At 43.2% G+C, this 25,249-nt stretch overlaps 1 protein-coding gene across 3 annotated transcripts in view; it reads right to left on the bottom strand.

The window, feature by feature from the left end:
- The window catches only part of FAM222B (family with sequence similarity 222 member B), a 36,127-nt gene that overhangs the window by 8,607 nt on the left and 2,271 nt on the right, over positions 1-25,249 (bottom strand). The window contains exons 1-2 of one of the 3 annotated variants that reach the window (XM_041482579.1): positions 3,167-3,267; positions 1,714-1,841 (exon numbers count right to left, since the gene is read on the bottom strand). The exons of 1 other annotated variant lie outside the window; for it this stretch is intronic. In XM_041482579.1, the coding sequence (XP_041338513.1) occupies positions 1,714-1,795 (82 nt within the window). In that variant the 5' untranslated portion in view covers positions 1,796-1,841; positions 3,167-3,267. Of the gene's footprint in view, positions 1-1,713; positions 1,842-3,166; positions 3,268-16,556; positions 16,715-25,249 lie in introns of those variants that run through there. One more of the 3 variants, XM_041482580.1, reaches the window with a different exon arrangement.

Here is a 25,249-nt window from a genome sequence, read left to right as displayed (position 1 = left end):
ACAGCACTATTATTACAGCCTGCCTCCACCCCCACCAAAGTCTCAAGTCACTGTTCATTAAAAAATGCTCATTAACTCAGCTCTGCCCTGGCCAGGGGCTGGGCTACTCATGCATCTCCAGCAGAAGAGAAATGCACCAATTAATCCTGCCCACGTCTGCAGCGGGGCTGAGCGAGGTCTGTACCAGCAGCCAGCCTCATCTTCCATAAAATCAGAACAAACCCAACAGCTGAGCATTACCACTGCCAGCCCGTGCCTGCCAGCTACTTTATGTCCTAAATTCTTTGAAATGCAGTTCCCAAAGCTCTTCACTGAGCAGGACACAGCAATGCTTTCAGCACATGGATCTGCAAATCTCCAAGAAACAGCATAGGTACCATCAGGTGAGGAAAACTGCCCAAAATACCAGCATGTTGCCTTGTAAAGCTGTAATTAGCAAATACCTGATTTATGCACAGCTGCCCTCACATGAACCTCAACATTTTGCTTTCAGAACTAAGCTCTGACAAAGAAATCTCACGCAATGCACAGACCTGGGCACATCCTCACCCCACAGGCTGTCAGCAACGCTCACACTGGAAACAGGAGTGAGAAAGGAGGGGATGCCTAGTCTGATGCCATCACCAGTCCTTTGGTGAGTGAAGATTTTTATTGCTGTTGGGTGATATTACAGTGACCAAGCCCATGGAGTCAGCAGAAGTGCTGTGGAGGAGCTCAGGTGTGTATGTGAACCATGTCAGTCACTTCTGGCAGGACCATGACCATGAGCAGGTCACTCTTTAAATGCAAAATTATCTTCCCTATTTATTTTCTGTAGCATCACAAGCCTCACTGTATAAACAATTTAGCTACAAGTGGACTGTAAATCACTTGGGTTTAAAAAGCAATGAGTGCATCAGCAAACTGAGATCTCCCTATGCACATTTCAAACACAAGAGACAGGTCACAGCCCTGAGAACCAAGTACACAGACCTTACATAGAAATCTTGGCATTTCTGAAATTTCAGCTGAATAATCAGTGTGCTACTTCAGTGATAAAGAGGAGAGACAGAGTAAGAGTTAAAAAAACCTCTAGTCAATAAACTTACGTTCCCAACCACAAGTTGTTCTTAAAAATACCAGTACAACTATGAAAAAAATGACTGAAGTTATCAAAAAAGAATTATCAGAGCACTCTGCAGACATATTTTCAGAGGCACCAAAGAGACATCAGAAAGAAGACAGAAACTTTGAACTTTAGTAATTTGGGCTAGCTCACTAATATTTGCAGTATAAGCCCCAGGTATGTAGAGCAAGAGCTGCTGACCTCAAAAGGTTTGCATTAAACTGATCTAACTTTTATTGGTGTCTACGAGTAATTGCACGAAGGGAAGCGAAAAAGACTGAGGAAAAAGTTGTGCTGAGAAGCAAATCAGCTGGCACACTTTTAGCACAAAACCCTTTCAGCAGAGAGGCACGAATCTCACAGGAACCTCACTTGCTGCATCCTGCTGTGGTTAAATTAACCTTTTCAGAGCCAGGAACAGAGGAGCTGCACACATGTGAACCTCTACAGCCATTTCTCAGAGCCTTTATTGACAGATGCCTTGAAGGCATAACAAAAGAAACACTCTACATTAAATAGTTTTTCCACTGTATCCTAAATGTTTGTCACAGCAGTACCAGAGCCAGATTTAACAGTTAACCACATCCTGCAGACAAAACATCACTCACATTTCTGAAGTCCAGTGTTCATCTGCGTGTAAGAAAGAAGCTGAAAGGAGAGGTCGCCTGGTCCTGGCAGACAGGCCAGCATGGCAGACAGGCACTAACACAACATGGGGCATTCACTCCTCTGCACACTGCAACAACAGAGAGACAATTCAAAGTTATAATACAAGGAGGAACAGAGAAAAGAAAGAGGCAAAGAGCCATCCCTGGGTGAAGGCCTGACCAAGCACAGATGCGCAACCGCTGCTCCAGCCCTGACTGCATCTCCTAACGGCAACGGAAATACTTCAAGAACTGGGTCATCTGCAGGGTTAAAACCAAAATAGCTGCTGTGCTCTTCTCTGCTGCTTGACACACAGAGAATAATCCATAGCTCTGTCCTCACATTTCAAAGGTGGTTGTTATGAATGGTAAAGAAACCACCATCACTCATTTCACTGTGTTGAAATGCACGGGTATCCACCAAGGCAACTTCTCTGGAGAAACCCTGTCAACTGCTCCTTTACACTTCACAAAAAGGCATGGCATGCATAAATTGAAGGCAAAGTATGCAGCACTCTGCCTTGTGGCAAGATTAAGCTGCATGCTACAGCTTGTAATTTCTGTGGTCCATTAGGCTGAAAGATGAATGGCTACAACTTCCTTCATTTCAGCAAAGACTTGCTAACCCGAGCTGCTGTGGGGCAGTAACAGCAGGATGTGCACAAGGGGGCTGCAGAGGTGCCACCATCCTCTTCTGTTTGGTCCAGCATTTAAGAAATCAAACCTCAAAATGGAGCACTAAAGCTCTTTGTATATAAACATGGCACAACTGCCCTCAAATCCCACCACTGCTGTGCAAAGAGGGATCCCAGCAACAAGGCTAACTGGGCCTCAAAGTGTCCCATGTTACTAGAATTATAGAGATTTAAGCTGGAACAAGATTTCTAGAGGCCATCTGGTCCAAGCCCCTGCTCAAATCCTCCTGACTACAGCACTTTAGAAAGTTCTGGGAAACAGGGTGACAGAACCAAGCTGGAGAAATCAGATTTTTTTCTCCTTGTCCAGATGTCCACAAGCTATCAGTACTGCTATACAGAACAAAACACCGAAGGAGCAGCTAGAAAGGCTCTGGGACTTGTTATGTAACCTCCAAAACATGGGAAGAGTCGAAGGATTCAAGACTTGTAAGCTGATTTAATTTTAGTCATTGTTTCACAAACCCCAATTAAAACAACTGAGAAGGCATTCAAAGATTAAAAGTGGGGGGAAGGAGAAAGCTCGAGCCCGGACATGAGAAGCCACATCTGCCAAAACCTCTAAGAGGCCACTTCTGAAAGAGTCTCACTGCTGAGACGACACAAACAATGCGATGACAGCGATGTGACACTGTCAGCACTGCCACCTTCATGCTCCAGAAACCTCCCACAGCGGATTTCTGCAGAGACCTTTTAGAGATTTGAATGCAAAACCTCACCTCAGACCACCAGCACAGGTCAGAGTGCCCAGGGAAGCTGGCACCAATGGAGTGAACAGCGTGGACTGGAAGCTTTCCTGCAGCACAGCAATTACTCACTGTGTACAGCTCATTAGCTCCATGTTTATGCATCTCCTCAGCTCAACACGCAAAGGTTGATTAAACCAAAGGCCAAGAAATCTCATACAAATATTAATTTATGAGAGCTTCTGCATCTTCACTGAGCGAGTGCTGTCCAAGGCTGAGTGAACCTGCTGGGTGTCACTGTGACTAACAAAAATAGTTTTGGGCACTGAATGTCAGTCTGCCAATCGAGGCTGTTGCCCATTCAGCCTTCCCACGCAGAGTAACACAGACCTGGTGCTGTGAGAAACACACACAGCACCTCACCAAGGTGCAGGGCTGACAGCACAACCACCAACAAAACATGTTTGTATCATTCTCCATTTCAATCCTATGAGACAGCAACAATCTGCACTGCCCAAAGTCCAGGATATGTAAAATAAACCTAAACCTGGATTTTCTTCTGATTCTCTGAAGGAGATGGAATTCTTGGAGTCTCTCAGAAATGATGACTGAAGACCTGTCACATCCACAACATCAAGGAATTGCTTGAGGAACTGAAAAGTTGCTCACCCTTTACAGATGAGATTCAGTCGTGACTGTGGGTACACAACATTCAGTGAAACTTTGCAAACAGCCTGTGGGCAGCAGCTCCTTGTCCCAAATCATGCCCAGCAAGACCAAAAAGACAAAACAAGAATCCAGCTCCTTTTAATCAGAAGACAAAACCACTGCGAGTTGTCAGAGCTTTACCTGAGTAAGCAACAGAAACACCCGCAGTCAGCAAGAAAAAAATAATAATTGTATTTTCCTTTTTTCCTCATTTCATCAACTTCAGAAGTCTGGCACAAACAAGACCTATTTCTCAGTGAAAAGCAGACAAACAAAATTAAGAGCCTTCACCGTAGACAGAAAAACAGATCACACTATTCCCATATTCGTCTCAGCATCCACCTTTTACTCCAATAACGTTTGACACCGACCAAGGATTCACTTCCCATCCCTGCAGGCCCAAAGGAGGTCGGTGTCTAAAACATTATTTAATTGATGGCAAGTTTGTGTGCAGCCCTGAAAGAGCAGAGCCGTGCTCTGACTGAGGGAGCAGCATTTCTGGCAGCAAGATGAGGGGAGGGTTTGCTCACCTGCTCCATCATTAACGCTCATTAGAGCCTGAACTGTGACGCTCTCAGAAAGCCTCTTGCTCAAGTGCCCCAGCGAGGTGCACACAGCAATAAACAGGATAATGGCACATTAGGAGAGAGAACAAGTGATTAGGAGTGGTCACAGCATTCACCTCGGAATAGCCAGGCTCCTGCTACATGACAGCAGTGCTTCCTTGAAGGTCAAAACATGTATTTACAGAAGCTTTAGCTCCAGTATGGAGAGCAATGTTTCAGAGAGAGCTATAAAGGCAAGTTGTTCCCACAGGCAGATAATCGTTTTAGGTAATGCCAAAGGTTCATAAAAGACTGGGGTGGCAATAATAATTTTAAAGGAAATACTGGACTTATAAGAAATAATTTGAAGTGGAAGTCTAAAATCACTCTTTTAGCTTGATTTGCAGTAAACAAATTGGTGACATCTAGGTCACTGCTAAGCATTAGAAAAAGAAATTCAGGCTTGCATAGAAGTGCTAACCATAACTCCATTGCTGAATTTTAATTAAAATCCTGCTTCAGTTTTTCTTCTCTATGAAATCAATACCGGTTTTCATAATCGAGATCTCAGTATCTGAAAACACATTTGAAATATCTTGACAAGCACCCCATTTATTTTTTTCTAGTTAGAAATTTAATTAACATTTATTCCCTTTGAGATACTCAGCACCTGACTACTACTTTCTGACCTGACTCTTGCCCAGCATGAGCTGGCATGGACAACTCCAACTCACCCCCAGCTGAACTGAAATCCCTCCCCTGGCATGGGCTGTATTTGGGATGGAGGTGAGCACTTCTGGCTGTCTCAGGATTGGCAGCTGGGCCCATCAGCCCCTCCTGCTTGGGTTTATTCCTTCTAATTAGTCCAGAGCAGGAGATGAACTGAACTTGGCACATCAGGACTTCTCACCAGCAGATCTGGCTCCACGGTGGCGACTTGTGTGGGCACCAGCACCTGCAAAGCTCCAGCCCCTCCAAGAATGAACGCTGTGCTGCTGGGGGAACTGGAATGGAGAGGGTTTGCACTGCACCAGGGTCAGCCACACTGTCATCTCAACCAGTCAGCTGCAAATCGGAGAGTGATCTCACCAGTAGGCTGTGGCACCCAGCCATGGAGGGCTGTGAACCATGAAAACTTCAGTTTTTAAATTGCATTTTAAACAGATTCTCTACGCTGGCAAATCCAGCACAACGAGCTCTGTCTTGAAAAATATATATATATATAAAAAGATAAAGCATATCTCAGGAGGAAAACAATCATTAGATTGGAATAAATAAATAAATACCCCTCTTTGAAGTGATTTTAATCTAATCTGGCTGCGGGATATAATCTTAACAGCACACGTACTGCAGGATGCTCCACAAAATAGCAGGTTTAGACATGTGAACAGATTTTTTTTCTCCTAAGATTTATTAATAATTAAATCAAAGCATGTTAAGCTTAAGAGGGATTTGCAGTGCTTGGGATTTGGGGGTAACTGGCACATCTTCACAATGACTATTACCTTCAGCCTTATTTGCACATCAGGATGTTTTTTTGGTTCAGGCAGCACAGTGTCCCCTGCCACCACAAGGCTCACCAGGATGGAAGAACTCACATCCACCCACTGCCCAGGGACACCCCTGCAGAGCCAGGAATCAGTTCCAGTAGAACTTACCACAATATTGCCTTTCTTGACTTAAAAATTTATCATTTTCTGAATTATATTCAACATTTAGTATTTATTGCCTGTGCTTCTCAGACCAGGTGGTACTTTTACAGCCTAGAGTAAAACCTAGATGTAAAGCAACTACTAGGAAATTTCTAACACAGTTTTATCATCACATAAATGGACCACATATATAGTTATTGCCAAGTTTTTAGATAACACCAGCCTCTGAAGCTCCTGAGAGGCCTTACAGGGTGAGAACACAAAGGAAACAACTCCCCACAAACCACCCCTGACCACTGAAACATGGGAAACTGAGCTGGTTTAGAGAAAAGCAAGCTGGTAAAGTCTAAAGTTAGATTCCTGAAAGTAAACACACATGTTTGAAATTCCACTATTAACTGTGGGCTTGTTCACAAAGCCCGAGGCCAGGAGGAAGCAGGGGAGCATCCACCCACACACAAAAGAAAAAGCTCCAAACTATTCCAAGTTTCCAGCACCCTGGGGTCCCGAAAGCCTCTGTGTGAGGGTTGTTAAAGGCTTGTGGCTGCTATGCTTTGCTCCTCCTCTGCTCTTCAGTCACAAGGCAGTTCCATGAAGTTCCACATCCACCCTGGAGTTCCAGAGCCATCGGCGGGATTTACGGCAATGCCCGGAGCGCACGCAGCACATGCCAAGTTCAGAGCACATCAATGCTGCAGGCAACAACAAAAACTAACCCGGGCTCTGAAGTTTCTTTGGTACAAATGTCTGCAAGAGCTTGCCAGGAAACGTAATTGAATCCGGGCCAATTTTCATGCTCCGAGGGAAACTCAGTGTCTCATTTACCCCCCGGCAGGCTGCTCAACACCAAGGAGAATAATTCCTTTTTCCTCTCCCAAAGTAAACCTAAAATGTAGGGGTTTCAAAGACTTGTTCATGTCAACGGCAGACACTGAACCCTCCTGCCAACCTCAGCATTCAATACAACTCCTTCCAGGCAGCCATGCTTTGCTTGACAGTGCCTAGACCCATCCTGCAGGCTTCCTGCCTTTTTCCAGCTCTAAAACTGCCCTTTATTCTTGGGCACTTACCAGAATGGCCTTTTCCCAGGACTGCTGAAGAGCCAGAGATAAATCTTAGCGTTTCCTGGAAGAAAATTACCAAACTAGCACTGTATTCATCACCGGCTGGTATCACATCCTCTTAACGCTTTATAAATGGAAAACTGTGAACAGTGGGCAGAGAAGTTGCCCTCTGAAATGGCAATAAATCACAATAGCATGGGGTGGACTTGGGGATAAATAACTAGGAAACTGAACAATAGAAAGTCGCCTTTTGTAGCACAGGGAGTGCACTGTCAGCACCTGCCAGCACAGGACCTTTGGCTTTCTGCAGTCGGGTGGACCTTTTGTGGAGCCCTTGCAACAGTTTCGATCAAAATCAATTTTTGCTTCTTGCCATTTAATTAACTATGATTTTGCTTGTAAACCACGTCACCTTTTAGGCTGACCTCCATTTATAATGTTACTCAGACAACAAAATTAGTTTGGTGGGGAAGGCAGGGAGAATTTAAATGCTGCCATAGCACAGCTCTGCTTCTCTCTCCGAGCTGGGATGGCAACGCCCAACAGGGAAGACAAGGAAGCAGCTTTGGGATAACAGCACTTAAATGGAATATTGCTCATATCACACTCCTCATGCCCAAAGGCTACTACTGAAGACTTCTAGGAGAGCAATTTGGAACAGGATGCAATGCACTAAAAAAAGCCAAGGAGGAGGCTCTCAGCTTCAGGTATTGCCACGTGTGACATCAGCTCCATCAAATTCACTCCTTGGATAAAGCAGCAGCCAGCTCAAGGTTATGATCTTTGAGTTTAAAAAGCCTTTTTTTAGGTCTGTCCCAAGAGATTATTTTAAAACACAGCACTACGCATCTGCCAAGGAGTAGAACAGTTGGCTTTAATTGTAAGATGGATTTTTACATAGCTTCTGACCTTTCATCTAATTGAGGCCTGAAGAAGAAAAAACAGAGGAAAAGCTATACGTCACTTCAGTTATTAAAATCCATCAAGCTCAGACTTTAGCCTTGGGATAACCACAGCCAAAAAATTGACTTGCAAGTAATTATCACTGCTATCTGCAATAAAAGTTAATTGGACATAATTGAACTAAAGCCCTAATCTGAATGAAGCTGTTGCTGGCAAGAAGCCTGCTCCTGCCTGCACTCTGCAAATGGAACTGCTAGCAGGAAAATGGACAAACACGAGGCTGCTTTACAGTCTGGCCACTGCAAATCAGAGCAGTTCTGCAAACAGCTCGTTAGCTGGGCCAAGATAAAGCCATTATGAGTGCCTGTCCTCACCAAACACACCCTTCAACTACACCCAAACAGGGCGATGGTGCAGAGTTTCAAAAAAACAAGTTTCAGTTTTACAGACCTCTTAATTACAGGCACTGAAACACAAGATTCACGTCACCAGACTCCGGTTTTATCAGCCCCGAACGCTGTCAATACCAGTACAAATAATGTACTTTTTGAGCACGTAAAGATACCGACTCAAAAGGTTTTCAGTGCTGATAATTTACCACCTTCATGCAGTTCAATAGCCTTTCCTGTTGTAGGACCAGCTTCTTTCATCTCTGCAGCAGAGCAGACAATTAGCTGCTTTCTGTGCTCAGCCCATGCAGGTGGCTGGGGGAAGGGAGCGTTCAACTCAATTCCTGCTGATTCGTCCATTTATATTTTGCATTTTTGTTAACTAACAGACCAGAAAGAGGTTGTCAAACCCCATGCTACTCCAGAACTTCTTTACAATTTTAATTATTAACACTCTGTCCTTCACCAAAGCATATCAAAGCACTTAACAAACATTACTGAAGCCACATAACCACTCTGACAGAGGCAAAAATTGCACACAATTCCTTTTAGAGTTGGCTTCAGGTTTTTTGGCCATATTTATGTTAGAACAGTGGTCTCCTGATGATGGACTAGTCTATGACAGGAGAGATTGAGGGAAGTATCCAGCTCACCACAGGTTCCTGACATAATTTTGGATGAAGCGTTTAATCACCTGATGCCACGGTCACTCTTTGTTTAAAGGACAGCAGTGGGTGACAGTTTTCTACCACTGAAGACTGTGAAGACAAATGAAACTGCAAAGCATTTAACACCACCTTGACTTCTCACATCAGGCTTACAAGGTCACAGTCTGGGCAGTCTCCTGAGGACAAATGGACACAGATCACCTTTCCCTGTCCTGGGCACCACCTGCTCACCCCTGCTCCTCTCCATCCTCACAGCTCAGAACTGAACTTCACAGATCAAGAAAGCTGCAACGAAGAACCAGTGACATCAATTCCCTTTCATGACCCAAATCAGTGGCTTACTTTACTTTGCTCAAAGCCCTCACCTCTTTTTTAAGAGTATTTTTAGATTTAACTCTGTATTCTGCAACGTGGCAGGAGCTGACAGACAACAGAGGAGTAAAGTAGGTCTTGCCAGGTGTTGCAGGCCACTCCTAAGGTGAAGGAAAGATGTAGAAAAGACAAGTCAGGACAACTGTAGGGCCTGGCCAAAGCTTCAAATGAGGATTTCTGGCTGTGCTTGAAACACAAATACTAGCGGTCAGTTGTGAGACAGATGAGATACTACTTTTACCATGGGAACATATGCAAGAAATAGGAAAATCGACCTGCCTGAAGTCAAAAGCAATTTGAATAACTTTGTATCTGCCTCCTCTCAATTTTCACTACACTAAAGCACTCTGACCTTTAATTAACTTTCTCCTTTTATATGGTAACTTCCAACTTCAATTTTTTCATGCTGAACTGGTGGGAAACAGGGATGAAGACACAGCCTGGTATGTATCTTATGGGTGTATATGGCTCCATGGATATTTGGGGAGGGAGCCAAGGATGCTACAGCTGAACCACAGCAGTTAAGAGTACAGGCCAGCACTGTCACCAAAATAACTTGCCCCGGATATCAGGATTACATTTTTATTTTCAAAATGCAAAACAGACTCCCTACCCAGCGCTGTAACATTCACAAAAGATCTGATTTTCCTCAACAAGATACTGTCAGGCACAAACAAATATTCCTTCCTCCAAAGCACCCATTATCCTCGGGGCAAACTAAACCCAACTTCTTCCTACATGCTCGAGCAGCATCTCCCACATCACAGCAGCTCTGAAATACAGAACAAGACTTACAGACACGAGCCTGCCTGTTCTCATGTGAACATGAGGGAAAATTAAGGTTAGTTGAGATGAGTTCCATCCAAAGGAAACCCAGAACAGCCCAGCCTCTACCAAACTACAGGATGCAGCTCACACATACCCCAGTGGAGGTACCATGCATTCCCACCAACAGACATTCTCCATCCTTTATGCAACTTCCTTCTGCCTTCAAGTGATAAGAAACCAAAATACACACTGACCCCTTTCCCATAGGGGACAGCCTGCAGTTATAACCTCAACATCCTCAGCAGGAACAGGGTTATGTGCAGCTTTCCTACGTGTTCCATGTGTGGGAGAAGCACAAGGCTATAATTCTGGGCTTTCCTTCACCACACAGGACACGCAACAACTGTGAGCTTCCTCATGCCACTCTTGGGCAGAATTCCTCCCTCTTGGCTTTCTTGCTTTCCCAGATCTGAAAAGGAAGTTTTTCTTAGGTACAGCAAACAGCTGCCTAGGCAAAGGGGAAAGGAAATATGAAACAGTTCCCTCTCCTGTGGCTGCTTCACAAAGATCACCAGTTTCGTTATCTCTTCTCACTCCACACTTACTCTGTAAAAGCCCTGAATTAAAGACTTAATCATGACTTACAGAAATCCTTGTGGCTTCACATGACAGAAGGAAGACAGTTTTTCCTTCTAAAATATTGTTAGAAGTTACAGATTACGACAGCTCCTGGGTAGGAAAGCAGCTATCTTTCCCTGTTTATTCCAAGCTGATTATTAAAAAAAAAAAAAATCAGAGCTAACTTTGAACAAATTTTACCTCTATTCAACAGACAAACAACAGAGCAGACATTTGTTAGCTATTGAAAAATATGTTTTGAGTCCTGTTTTAAAAATAGATCCACTTGAAAATGAGAAATATTTGCAAATAAGATGAGGCAGAATGCATTATACTTCATAACAAAAGAAAAACTGAACTTGTATATAAAGGAATAAAAATAGGAAATGACTCACTTTTGGACCAGGTGTGCTGGTGGTGTGTGAACATGGGCTCACAGGGAGGATGGATTTTGGTTTGCATTGGTCATGCATGTGAACCATTGTGACCTGTACAATCACACTGACAGCTTGGTTTAGTATTTCTCTCTCTGGACACTGAATCATGGTCCCACACGTGGTGAAATTTTAACAGCCCATTTACAAAACCAGCAGTGAAAAATACATTTTTAAGATCCAAAACTGGAGATCTCTGTCTGATTATGCACAGCGACAGAGCTTCCTGCTGGACCACAAACACATCAGCTCTTGGATACACATCTTATCATTTGTAAGGGCAAGATAAGACCTCCTTCTGTAGTTGGAGATACCGTGCAGCCAGCTGCAAAGATGAAAGGCATTTTAAGAACCTCAAACAGAAGCTGCAACACATGTACAAAACACCCACCAGCAGAAAATAGAAGCCATCAGGTGAATACCAAAGAGCTGGACCAGACATTTGGGATGGTGTTTTCCTGTCAGCCTTCACAACGAGGTGCTGGTGTCCTGCTGGCTTGTCCTGACACAGACCTAATGTCCTTATCAATCTCCCAGGAAACTCAAAAGGCCACCTTGTAACAACTCCATAGAAGAAAGGACAAGAAATAAATTAGTGGTGAGCTACTGTAAAAAGTCTCTGCTATTCTCACTGCTTTCCTGAGAAGCATGAAAAACGGCCACTTGCACAGCTGGCAGTTCAAAACAGCCACAGGGAAAGCAACATGAACGTGCAAGGTGCCTTCAAAGCCTCTGCACACCACAAGCAACAGAGGTTTTTGTCTGAAGACCTGATAAAACATTTCAGCACAATCTCACCTGACTCCTTCAGCAGCTGCCAACACACCACCTTTACCTGAAGTTTATATTCATGAAAGATTTATTTTTTCACAGAAAGTTTTACAGACTATAGGATGTTTTTGTTTGTTTTTGTGCATCTTTCCTCCTCTGCACTTGCCTTCTCCTTAAAAAAAAAAACAACCCAACACACACAGAGCAATAAATAAATTGTACAGACAGGACAGAGGGAGCTGAAACTCTACCACAGGCAGGGAGACCCCTTGGCATGGCAACACAACGTGGCTGTGTGGGAGAAGAGAACAAACACTGCTGCTGCAGCCTGCACCTCAACAGCAGACAGAGCACAATGCTGCCTGCACAAAGGTGAGCTCCTGGTAACCCATCTCCAATAGCCCTACCTCCACTGTGCAGCTCCCACTAAAAGTATCCCCAGGTTTTAATTTCCAATTTGTCTTTCCAGCCACGGAATTGCTTCAGTCAACAAATTCAAAAAGGTAAATTTTTCTACCTTCAATTAACTGCATTAGTAGTGTTTATAACTACGTGATTGATAAATGCTCTACAGAAGCTGTAATTAATGTATTTTTTCCTTGGAACACACACCGAACCCCTTGGCGCTCAGACACTTAATGAAAAGCAATTTATCAACTTGCTTTGAACAGCTGAATCTGACTCCTTAATGCAGAGAAGTAACACACTTTGCTTTGAGCACCACCACTCCGAGAAAGCAACGAGCGCCGCGACATTCCGAATGCCATCAGACACGGCTGGGATTTTGATCGGGATGACAGAGACCAGAGCACTCATCTCCCTGGGGATGATTCAGTCTGGCTTAACTGGGATCCTTTCCTCCCTGGATGCAGTGGAGCAGGAGATTTGTGCAGATGTGCCAGTGCAGGATGGGGGATCAGGAGTGCCTCTTCAGGACAAAGTTCCAAATTCTCCCATGCCTGGCACGCGCGCACTGGGAAGCAGCAGCAGCTCCGAGTATTTCAGCCTGGACATGTGTTCAGCTGCTCACAAAGCAGACAAAAATAAAGTGCTTACAGAGGCTTTGAATGCTAATTTCTCAAATTGAGTGTTGCTTTGTATAGTTGACATATGCAAAAAAAAAAAAAAAAAAAAAAAAAAAGAAAAAAGAAAAAGAGGGGAAAAAGAAGCATTTAGGAGGAAAAGTTTGACATCACAGAATATTTTATGTTGGTATTAACCACTGGAGGGGATTAACCAGCCTTCAAAGGCTAAAATCTAAACTCCCATGTCTGAGAGTACAGGCTAGAGATTTCCAGTATAGGAACTGGTCTGTACTCCATGTGGCATACTGAACGTAAGGATTACATATTTCCATTGCACATGTAAGTCTGTTTCCCATTCCTGCAGGGTCCTGCTCTCTTCCATTTGTCTTTTGATGCAGATAAAAGCTAATGCAGATTGCAACTGCTGATACAGAGAAAGGCACAAGACACAGCGAGCCTTTGGACTAAGGAAAAAAGGGACTCAGGTCCAGACTGCTCGAGCACGTCAAGAGATTGTCTTTGAAACTATAAAACTAGAAATGAAAGCACTGCGTTTTTATTTGATTTGATCAAAGAGACTAGAAAGGAGGGGGGAAAAAAATCACATCTTATAGATGCAGGGTAGCATTTAACTACTTCACACACGATATGGGACCAGCTGATCTCATACAGATATGAATTTGGAGAAAAAACAAAGAGGTAAAGTCACTCCAGCTCTGCAGACACTGCCTGCACAGATCACTGCTCCAGGCTCTGCAAAGAGCAACAGGAACCTGTTTCAAAGCCAGAAAGCCACTGGAAGCACATACCCAGCCCTCGCCACGGGCACAGGCTTCAGTCTCCAGTGCAGAGCAGAGGAGTGAGCTCCTGTCAAATCACAGAAAATAGACTCTGAATGTAGCAGCTACTTGAATAAATCACTGATGACTCCCTGTTCCAGTGCTCTGACTGTGGGATAGCAGCACACCGTTGCAATCTTCCCAAGGAGGGCTTTGGACTGCAAGCTGCAAAGGGACAAGACCGAAATTCTTGATCGCAGCATCTGCTCCAGCATGTGCTTGGCACCAGGAGAACGAGGCTCTGCAGAAGTACAAATGGCACTACAGGTAGCAGCTCTGCAAATCCCAAATTGCAGCATGGAAAAAACAGATACCTATCGCTGCCACATTCCCTAAGAGAACAGATTTTAAGTATCTGCTCATGGAAATTTCTAACTGCAGAAGGGGAAGCATTTAGATTGCCTCTGGGCTGAAACCATCTAGGTCTTTGCCTTTCACTAAAAATTAAGCAGAAGTCATTTTAACGAGGCAGGCAGACAACAGTCTTGCACAGGAGATCAAAAAGCTCTCCAGATGTTTATTTTAAATGAAATTCAGAAGCCAGTATAAACCAGATTTTAAACACTGAATAATCCTTACCGTAATTTGCATGAGAAAAACAGGCAAAAGGTTCCATCCTACTGCTCTGAAACTCTCCAGGAATATGCAGGGTTGGATTTTGCTCCTAGATTCTTCAGATAAGAATATGAAATATGAACAAATCCACACTGCAATCTGATGGCTGTTAAGAATGTTTTTGCCCTGTGCTGTACACTTGGATGCTCAACACATACACACAGGGGCATCCCATGTGAAGGAAGTCTCTGACCTTCCTCATCAAGACTGTGCAAAATTATGGATTGAAAAGTGTCTAAAAATGTCAGTCCTAAATCTTAAACTTCTTCTCCTCTTGCTACTTTCACTGAATGCCTCCTGATTGTGCAAAAGCAGAATATTCAGGCGTCAATCTAAGTAGTTTGGGTGTTACGCTGACAATGTCTCTGGAGAGGGGAAGAGAAGAGAGGACAGATTTCCAATAGCTCAGACACTTCCCTGGAAGCAAAGCTGCTACACAGAAAGGAGATAAATAAAGAGGGAAAGTAACACGCCAGAGAACTTTCACCAAGGTCATGTCAGGATGCTGAACGCTCCCCATCTGCAGGGGAAGATTTAGATGCCTCCACCACACATATCCACTCCCCTGCTGGCAACAACAGCCCTCATTAAACCAAACCGGTTCTAACCATGAAAGAAGGGACATCGGGAAGATGATATTAGCTAACAAATGCAAAAGGAAAACCCAACAGAGGCAGTTCTGGATGGGTGCCTTCTGCAGCAAAATACATCCCCTACGGCAGGTGCAGAGAGCCCCTGCACGACCTGGGAACGGGCAACACAGGCTATCCCAGCCAAAAGGATGGACAGCTCGGCTCTGATCAATGCTAACAGCTCCTGGCTTGCAGCAGAGAGGAGATTCTGTACCCATTCACTCAGAGCAGAACAGGGGTGCTGTCAGGAACAGGAGCTTTCAGGACTTTGCTGCTGCACAGGGTGACCTACAGGTTGCAGTTCCTCCTTGCTTTGCAGTCAGGGCTGTGGACATGTGGCAGAACCCTGCAGACAGACCCTACCAAGAAACAACAGCCCTACCCCCCAAATATTGTATCAGTTGCTGCTGTGCCCTTAATAAGAGTGTTTCTTGCTCGTTTCAGCAATCTGAAAGACACGCTGGGCAAAATTTCAAGCTATGACAAAGTGATCTTATCACTTCTGTGCTGTTCTCGCTACACAAGCCCCTGATTCAGCAGCACGTAATAAAATCTTCATTTGCATGAAAAGCACTCTCTGATCACAAAGTCTTCTGTTCGACAGCCCTCTTCCCATCCACAGTGTAAAGATGCAAGCACCACTGTCATTTTGCCTGTGACTGAGGTGGAATATTTTATTTATGTTTTATTTGGAGAGGCTCTCAATGCTTTAATGCCGTCTTTTCCTAAAAAACCCCCAGTATTTTTGAATAATACAAAAGCTGCACATATCCCAACTATGCAAGTACTTCAAAGTTCACTCAGTACACTCACACCTGTATTTTTAATAACTGTGTCATGTGAAGGACACTTCATATCAGCACAAGGTGACCATGAACAGTTGTAAAATACCTTTTGTATTCAACAAGTCCAGCCTTTTCCAGTCTGCCTTTAGAGTGCTTGGTGTCTTGACACAGAGCACTCAGAGGATGTATTTCAAAGGAAAGGAAGGTGTAGCCATGCAAAGAACAATGCGCTGCCCGCAACAAGATTAATCGCTGTCATGGGAAACCAATAAAACCAGTATCTTGCTATCTTTCTTTACAAAGGGACTGTTAAAGCTTAACTATATTAGGAAACTTTTTCCTTTGGACTAAACCATGAGCCTAATGTATGTGGGCATCCCACATGCCAGCATATGCGATTAATTGGCTCTCGCCTGACGCCGCAGGAGGAAGTCCAACGTTCCAGAGGCAGCGTGGAGCTTTCACACAACCAGCCTGTGCCCTCTCCTCACTACAGCTCTCTCACCAAGGCCAGCCCCAGCTCTCTGTCCCGTGCCAGGTGACACCACCTCCCATTCCCACCTGTTCACCGTGTCCCACGTCCGCACCCCAACATCACACCCGGCTCCGAGCGAACTCAGCCAAAGCAGAAATACCTTTCATCACGTCAGCAGTGCTGTCCCCATTTAGAAACGCTTTCTTTCACGTTAATCCAGTGCCAAAACGTGGTGGTGTGGGCTGTGCTGATCCAGAAACGGTGCTAAGGATGCTGCTGCCTCCTGTCTATCACCGCACGCCTCATCTCGCGCATGGCCAGGCAGTGACGGCCCTGCGACAACAGGCACTTTAAATTGGGCAGCTCAGCAGCACATGTACACTGAATTTTTGAACAAGCTATTCTAAGCTGCTTTGCTAGCAATTTCTGGCCTGTGCAGTTTGAAAGCGCACGGTTCTGGCCCTCACAAAGAGCAGACCTGTAAATGACATCTTGAGGATTAAGCTGATTGAGATGCAATTTGCCTAGCAACCATTCATTAAGCAGAGTTCAGAAACAGGCCAGCAATCTATTCCACCTCCTTATCTGAGCAGTAAACAGATAACAGTCTCTACTGTGTCCTCTATGCTCCAGTTCAGACACATTGTAAACAGATTTTTCAGAAGTTTAAACTCCTACAGTAAATCTCCGAGAACAATCCTGCTCTCCAAACACGAGGGATTCAGTTTTACCAAGTGTCTTACAAGCGAGAAACAGCTCTGGAAGGAGGGTAATGCAAATCAAATTGTGAATGCATTTGCAGTTCTTGTGCCTCCAATATTTTCTCACATCAAGCACTAAGAGCCCATCACAGTTGTTAAAAAAAATGTTTAAAAAAAACTTAATCACACAAGCATTTGGCATTGCTATTCTGATCACTGAAAAAAACTCAATAAAAATCTTATTCCCTTCCTTCATCTTTTGCAAGGAATCGATTGACACTTCCAAAGTCTTTGATAAAGGCTCCCCCGCTGCAGAGAAGAAAACAAAAGTCACGTCCTCCCTCCCATTAAGCATTTTTTCCTCATAAAATAAGCAAGACAACGCAAACGTCATCAGTGGAAATCAAACCAGCTATTTCAGCTCGAAAATTTCAGCTGAAAAGATTAAGCGAAATCATGATTTTGCATAATTGTTTCCCTGCAAGAAACATCTGATAATATCCCATTCTGCTCCAAAATTAAACAACAAAGATTAGCACGGACGTATTTAAGACTATATACCTGAATGGTTTGCCTTTGGTGTACAGTTCTTCTGGGAAATCACTGTGACATACAGCATGCTATTACAATTAAATATGCAAGAAAGAAGAATTAAACTGACTATGAATAATTAATACCCTACAATACTACTTCATAAGGGAAAGTCTGGCTGAATATTCCCGCAGATAAGATATACCCAAACACAAGGCACAGCAGAGCTGGCAGCTTTACTTTTATGATGGGGTTTAAAACACCAAGTAACTTTATGGCTGCTGCTCAATTCTACAGAAGGTGCCAGCCATCCAAGCCTTCTCCTGCTGGATTCCCATCCAGCTTCTGAAAAACGGTATAAATGCAACTGTTGCAATAGTTGCAGCACCGCTCATCTATGTCCCAGAGGTAACAGGTTTCCCAAACACTTTCCATTAAAAGGTATAAAGCAATTATCTGGCATCCCAGCAGGGACAATAAAGCAAATATGATGCAACAATTACTTGGGTGATAAGATCAGGCTAAGGTTGTGAGAAAAAACAATTAAAAAGGGTTGCAAGAGCTAAGGAATGCAGCTTACTTTCCCAGAATCTCTCTTAAGGACAAAGATACCATCAGCTCCAAGAGTCGACCTTCCTGTTTCGAGTTGACCGTTCTGGAGGCTGCAGAACATCAACTGTAGCAAAGCTGAAAATGGCAATTAAAAATATGCCCTTTTTTTGCACAACATCACCCCTAAATTGCACAGATTAGTATTTACTGAAGTCCTTGTAAAATTGATATCCAACTGTTGGCATTTTCCATCAGACTCCGGTCGGGTCAGCGCAGTGCTAATTGACACAAATAAATTTGCTGCACATTTTTAGCTGGAAATGCCCAGCTCCTCTCAGTTTATCCATGCACGGCACACCCAACACCCCTTTTGGAGAGAGAGATTTGAAATCCAACCAACACTTGTGATCACTGAGGTGGAACATGGCACTGTTACTCTAACTGCTGAAGGCGACAGCATCCCTCTGCTCCTAGCCCCAAATTGCTCCAGGAGGGTCTTGTTCCTGCAGGATCCAACACTCCAAAGCAAACACGAGCTGAGGGTCTTTCTGAGCACAGGCAAAGCCATGTTCGAAGTATGCTGGCTTAATATTAATTTTCTATTAAAAATTAATAGGATTAAATGAAGCTTGCAAGCCTATGGGCACCAAGGCAGTTATTTTGCTGACGCACTCGCTGCCCAGAGGAGCAGGATGTGAGGGATGGGCTGCAGAGTTCCTGCAGGATCCATGTGGCTCCTGGGGGGAACAGGGGGCTCTTCTCCAAACCCCCAGAGGGACCCTGGGCTCCACCAGTGCTGTGTCACCCCATCCCCCTGCCCAGAAACTGGTGGGGAAGATGAAACCCTGATGAAACCCTGGTGTCTTCCCACCTGAGATCCAGCCTTCTCTGGACACTGCCTCCAACCCTCACCCATGTGCCCCTTTCCCACTTCCCAGAATTAATTCCCTTGCCAACAAGAACCCTGCAAATATCTGGAGTTTACGTAAGCTTAACCTTCAGTCCCTCTTAATGTTAACAGAATAGGAAAAAATTAACCATGGTGCAAGTAAAAAGACTGTATCTGCATTTCTAATTATACAACCAAACACACCACGTGGCAGGATTTCCAAGCACCTTGCTGGGAATAAAATAGCCAATGGACTGAGGCTTCCATTTGGAGTGGTGGATGCAAGAGCAACCAGCACTGAGGCTGTCAGAGTTAAGGGATGAGGACATGAGAATTAAGGGAAATGAAGTGACATATGTGAACGATGATAACAAAAATGTTAATAATTAGAAAGACAGTCACCTTAAAAATTTAAAATTTCATGATCTCTCCTACTTTTTAATGGCTTAGCCTACTTTTTCCAACCTAATTTGCATGATCAAAATAGGCCTCCTGCCAGGAAGCATTAAAATGGCAGCCCCCCATCGAGACAAAACTCCCTTCACCATTCGAGACTGAAAGACTAATAACTATTCCTAAAAACATTTTAAATCCATTAACGTTGTTTAGCAAACACTTATTTAGAATTAGTGCCGCTATCAGAATGTGACTGTGCTCTACTAAAGTGTTTTATAAAAGCCTTTGAGGGATGAGCAGGTCCCTCCCAAACACCTGTGCCTTCTCCAACCCTCTCCAAAAAGCTGAGCACCCTCACACTCCTACACGCTTTCCATTCCAAAACCCCAAAGCATCCTCCAGGATCAACCAGACAATTCCCACCAGCTCTGCAGAATGACAGGAAGAACCCTCCGAGATGCACAGAGCAGCCAGACCAGAGTACACCATCCCCACAAATCTCTACACTCAGCAAATAAATAATATACACCAAAAAAAACCAAGTTACAAAAATATAAACCTCAATATTACTGATGTACTGAAGATTTGGATTCTAGTAGAAATAGATGGTGGTTTATACAAATTTGTCTGAGCTGTGTTATCCTTTCAGTGCCATCTGCACAAAACCAGAGTTTTATCTGAGCACTGGATACTAAAATAAATAATTTTCTCCGTATCTATGATCTTGTTGGAGACAGACGCCACAAACCTGAGAGCTGGCTAGTGCAGGCTTGTCTAGTCACAAATAAAATTACATCCACATCAATATGATTTATTTTTAATAAAAAAATAAGGCAAACCAGGCTCTTCATATCAAAACAGGCTCAGCCAGCACCCTCCATGCCCACAGAAGATATCATGTACAGTGTGAAATTGTCAGAATAAAACTGGGATTTGCACTGTCATTTCCCCTAGTAAGAAACACCACTACCAAGAGACACATTTTAATTGCCACACGTAATGAAAAGTACCTGCTCATTCTCCACTTGCTGTATTTATTGCTATTTAAATTCAGGACTACAAGTCTTGGCAGGATATTTTCTGGTGACTTCAGTATTTTGGAGTGCCCATGCCCCGACAGATTTTTTAAGAGTGAATTTGGCTCTCCAATACAACACTCGTGACCCATCCCTGTCCGTGCATGAATGAGGTTCTTGGGCTGCACTTCCCAAAGCATCTCGTCCTGAGTGTCCCCTGCGAGCAGGGACCTCGCAGTAATTAGCACAATCTGATACTGGAAACTCAACTAATTCTAACATTGATCCCTCAGGACAGCACAGCCCATGATTTGAGAAACGTTTGTCCCAAAAGACCCTTTGTTTCTACCTTTCAAAGTCACCAAAGGCTGGTAAATAAATTATATTCTCCAAAAGCTTTGCAAATTCCTCTCCCCTGGCTGGATACATTCTCCAACCAGCAGCCACAGCTAAAGGTTTATACAGGATCACTGAAAGCATCAAACCTGTTTTATTTTCAATATACAGAGCAACTTCTAACAGCTGCAGTCACCGCTGTGAGATTGCACAGGATTTTATTTGCCAAGTCAAGCTGTTGAAAGGACAGATTATAAAAAATAAACACTAACCATTTTTAGATCTAACTTTCCCCCACAGACTGCGTTTTATGCCCTTTCACTGGAAATGTTACATCAGAATAAAATCAGATTTAATTGGCTTTTAAATAACTGAACAGCCACTTTAATTTTATTTCAATAGCAATAATTCATAAATCAAGCAGCTGAAATCCTAGCACGGAGTGACAAGTAAATAGAGCAGAACACAGTGAAGGAGAGCACAGACACCACATGGTGAAAGGTGATTTTTCTCAAACTTCTCACGTCACCATTTTATGGACATCACAAAGGTACCACCAGACAAATACTCAGATCTCAAACCTGTCAGTTCATCAGCAGTAAGTGCTTAACAAAGACCTGATGATGATCCTTGTCCAACTGGAACTGCTGGGAGAATAGCTGGGATTTTAGCCATGGATGCAATTTCCTCCATGCACACTAGATGGAAGTATGGAAAAATCTTAATTCTTTCCTGTCTCAACTTAAATTCAAGTGGTTGAGATGTTATGTTGGACTGTCACATTCTGAGAAGAATTTTTTTTTGTTCTTCATCAGCAACTTCACTCATTGATAAGCTCTAAGTAAAAAGATGCCCTGAAATATTAAACTAAGCAGTATTGGAAATTAATAGTAAACATAAGAGAATATACAGCAGAAATACTAAATATATTATTCAGGCTAATTTCTAAGGTATACACATTCAATTTCTAGAGTATTTGAATAATAATCACTAATGAGATCCTTCAGAGACACTGGAGTTACATTTTTTTAACCTCCAGGTTATTATAAGAAACACCTTGCCAATGAATAGAAACAGGGAACAGAAAAGGTATAAAAGGATTCATAAATGCTGCTGCAGTTTTGACTGGAAAAAAACTCCAACAGATTTGTAGAATATAGTGGGAGAGGTACAGGGAAATAGAGAACCTGAAGTCTTGCAGAACAAGCAGATCAGAGAGCAGCAAACCTGAATGGGATTAAATTACACACAAATCTCCTGGAAACGATCTTAAAAGTGACTTGTTCCAAAACAATCCATTTCTAAATTTAAACACTAAAGAGTTCACAGACACAAAAACTAAATCAGGCGATGGTGTGACCAGGAAAAGGTGCTGGAAGAGCTTTTTTCCCTCCCCTACTCTGGCTTTTTCATATATTGATTTTCCTCCACACTCATTCACAAATGCTCAGCAGAGCTGCGAACAATTTAAAGTCAAGGAATGCACGAATTACCAGCTCCAGGAACACACCATCCTTTTGAGGCAAAAGCTGAGGGCTTTGCTGTAGCTGAAGAAAATAAAACCCAACTCAGAATCAGAACACACTGATGAGCTGAAGTGAAGGGCGAGCAAATCCCTAATTTTCCCTGTCCACAACAAAGCCAAAGCACATGACACTCCTTCAGCTTAGAAAACAACAAATTAAGAAAACCAGTGCCAGAACAGAAGGATGAATGAAGAACAATGCTGGATAAAAGAATACAAAGTAGGCATGAAGGGCTCCCCTTTCCAGATGTTAAGAAGACATGCTGTTTTTCATTCCAGCTTTAAAAAAAGATAAGCAGAGGAGGAAGTTTACTTCGGAGAGTGGGAGCATCTGCATTTTGAAAAAGGTTCATACAAAGATTTCCTTCCAACAGAATTTAAACTAGATCTATACATATATACAAAGATATATGTGGTATTGGCTCAAGACAGTCACCTTACAGTATTTTTCGAAGTGTTTTCCATGCAGCCACTGTCTGTGGAGAGGAACAAAATGAGTGGCAAGGGACAGCCACAGGAAAGGGCAGGACTGTGAGACACACATCCTGCACCATGCACACTCCAAGTTTAACAACATGAAGGCAAGCAGAGGGACAGCAGGATACAGCAAAGGATATGCTGGGGCCAGGAAATGAGAAAATAATCCACAGCACTCAAACTGACTTATGGGATATTTTACCAACAAAAACATGCAGGAGTACAACAAAAAAAATGAGGGGTTTTTTTTTTTTTTTTTTTTTTTTTGCATGTATGGTTCCCACCTTAGCCAGGCCAGGGAGACTGTCCCAGTATGAGTAGGGAAATTACAGAGAAACTGGATGCTAGATCACTCTGAAGAGCAGAGCACGGCGTTTCACCTACTTCCATCGCTCTCGCGTGGTTCCCAAATTAGAAACAATCAGAATCCTGCTGGAAACAATATATGGCACCTTAATTGGGTTGGCTGCACTACAGACGTCAGCAATGTATCACTTAGTAGATCATTTTCTGACTGCTTTTTTTTTCTTTAAAACTAAAAATAGCTGCACTTTCATGGTTCACCTTTTCTACATCACCTTTACTACAGACACAGTAAGAAATTAAATGTTAGCACTCGCTGCCCACCAAAGATCCTACAGGACCCACACCTGCTGCAAGCAGGATCTGTCACCTAATTCAGCAGAATTGTACTTAAAGCTTTGTCTCAGTGTTGCTCTTACATAGAACCTGTTTTCTAAAACACTTCCCCCTAGTACACCCATCAATGCATCTATCTGAAAGCCTGGAACAGTTCACTTATCTCTAAATACATCAACAACCCAGTGCTCCACACATTCCAAGCACTCCAGAGTCCCTGCACGGGAACTCACATGAAAAACCTTTTCCAGTTTTCATCTCTAAGTGTTACACTCCCACTATTCCCTACCAAATCCACACTGCAGCCAAACTGCATTCCTGAGAAATTATTCCAAGAATGAAATATCACCATTTTCCTCATAAACCCTGGAAACTTGGACTAATCTTCACACACAGCATAAAGAAGTTAAGCAATGGGAATACATAAATGTAGAATAATTCTTAAGCACGATGGGGGAATAATTATAGCAAACACAGAACAAATACAAAACGAGTGGGGAGGCGTGGAGAGACACCCAGACAGAATGTGCTGAAATAAGGAAAAGGGACCTACAGGATCTATGAGGCTGGATCAGCCATGAGCCACATCTGCTGGCTTTTTAAGTGTTCATTTAAATCAAATTACTAAAAACACAGGAACCAGCAACAGATGAACACAGGGGTCTCTGTCAGCTCCTGGTGTAGGCCAAGCTATGCCCTGCTTGGAAGTAAAATCAGCTTTTGAAAGATTACAACCCCTTGGAAAAATATCTTTGGGTAAAGTTCAGAACAACTTTTCTGGACGTCAGCCAGTAGAATGCCTGTTCAGGAGCTCTGTTCCTCAATCAGTATTTGGAAAGCATTTTATTTTTTGAAAGTGGAAAGATTAATAATGTGACATACTCATTTTAGCATCAAAGTAATGATCTGCAATTAAAAGAAAAAATTGCTCCAAGATCTGTGTGGTAAAGATTTCAACACGAGTCACAAAATACAATGGGAAAATGGGAATGTGGCATACCACACAAGGAATAAAAAATTCAATTACTCACTTCACTTCCTAGTTTGAGAACGTTTTAAACTGTTTAAACATCTCAAATGCTGAAAACTGGAAAGGGTGGGGTGACAGACTCACTTACAAACGCAGAAAATTGTGAAACTTTTACTCATCCTCAGGGGCACCTTACCCCAAAAACAGCCTCTGAAGAGTGAGTATACTACTACACAACAGAGTGACCTGTTACTCACCTGCTGGGTGTAGCATTTCAGTGAACTACATGCTCTTAAAGCAATTATTTAAAAGTGCTGATCATCTGTTAAATAACTCAAACAAATCAGGCTGTGGCTACGTTCTGGGTGGTGTATTTAGCAACTCCATAAATCCCAGAATCCTGCAAGTCACTTCATAAATCTGTGACTCTCCCCATTGTTGCTTCACCAAAGATGAGTGAGCCAGGAATATACAGTATATAAAATGTTTTGGTGATGGAGGTTTTTGGGGTGAGGCCAGCCAGTGCAAAACTTTCTACTTCCTCCTCTCCCCATCTCCCTGTGCTGAGCAGTAACAAGTCATGGTCAAAAATGAACAAGAGTAAAAACGAATGGTCAAGCCAATGTGAAAAAGTAAAATATTGCACTGGAAGCACTGATAAAAGTTTCTATCCCACATCCAGGCATTTCAGCAAGTGCAGCAGAGGACACAAGCTGAGGCTCCTGCACATTGTCTGAGCTTCTGGGAAATAGAGATAGATACTTCAGTCCTTGACAAAAATCCTTACTTCTCTTGATCTGGTAACAGTTCCCAGAAGCAAG

This window comes from Pyrgilauda ruficollis, unplaced genomic scaffold (assembly GCF_017590135.1).
Source record: "Pyrgilauda ruficollis isolate IOZ18807 unplaced genomic scaffold, ASM1759013v1 scaffold59, whole genome shotgun sequence".
Taxonomy (NCBI): domain Eukaryota; kingdom Metazoa; phylum Chordata; class Aves; order Passeriformes; family Passeridae; genus Pyrgilauda; species Pyrgilauda ruficollis.
Note: the sequence above shows the minus strand (reverse complement) of the source record. Positions and strands in the feature narration are given on the sequence as shown.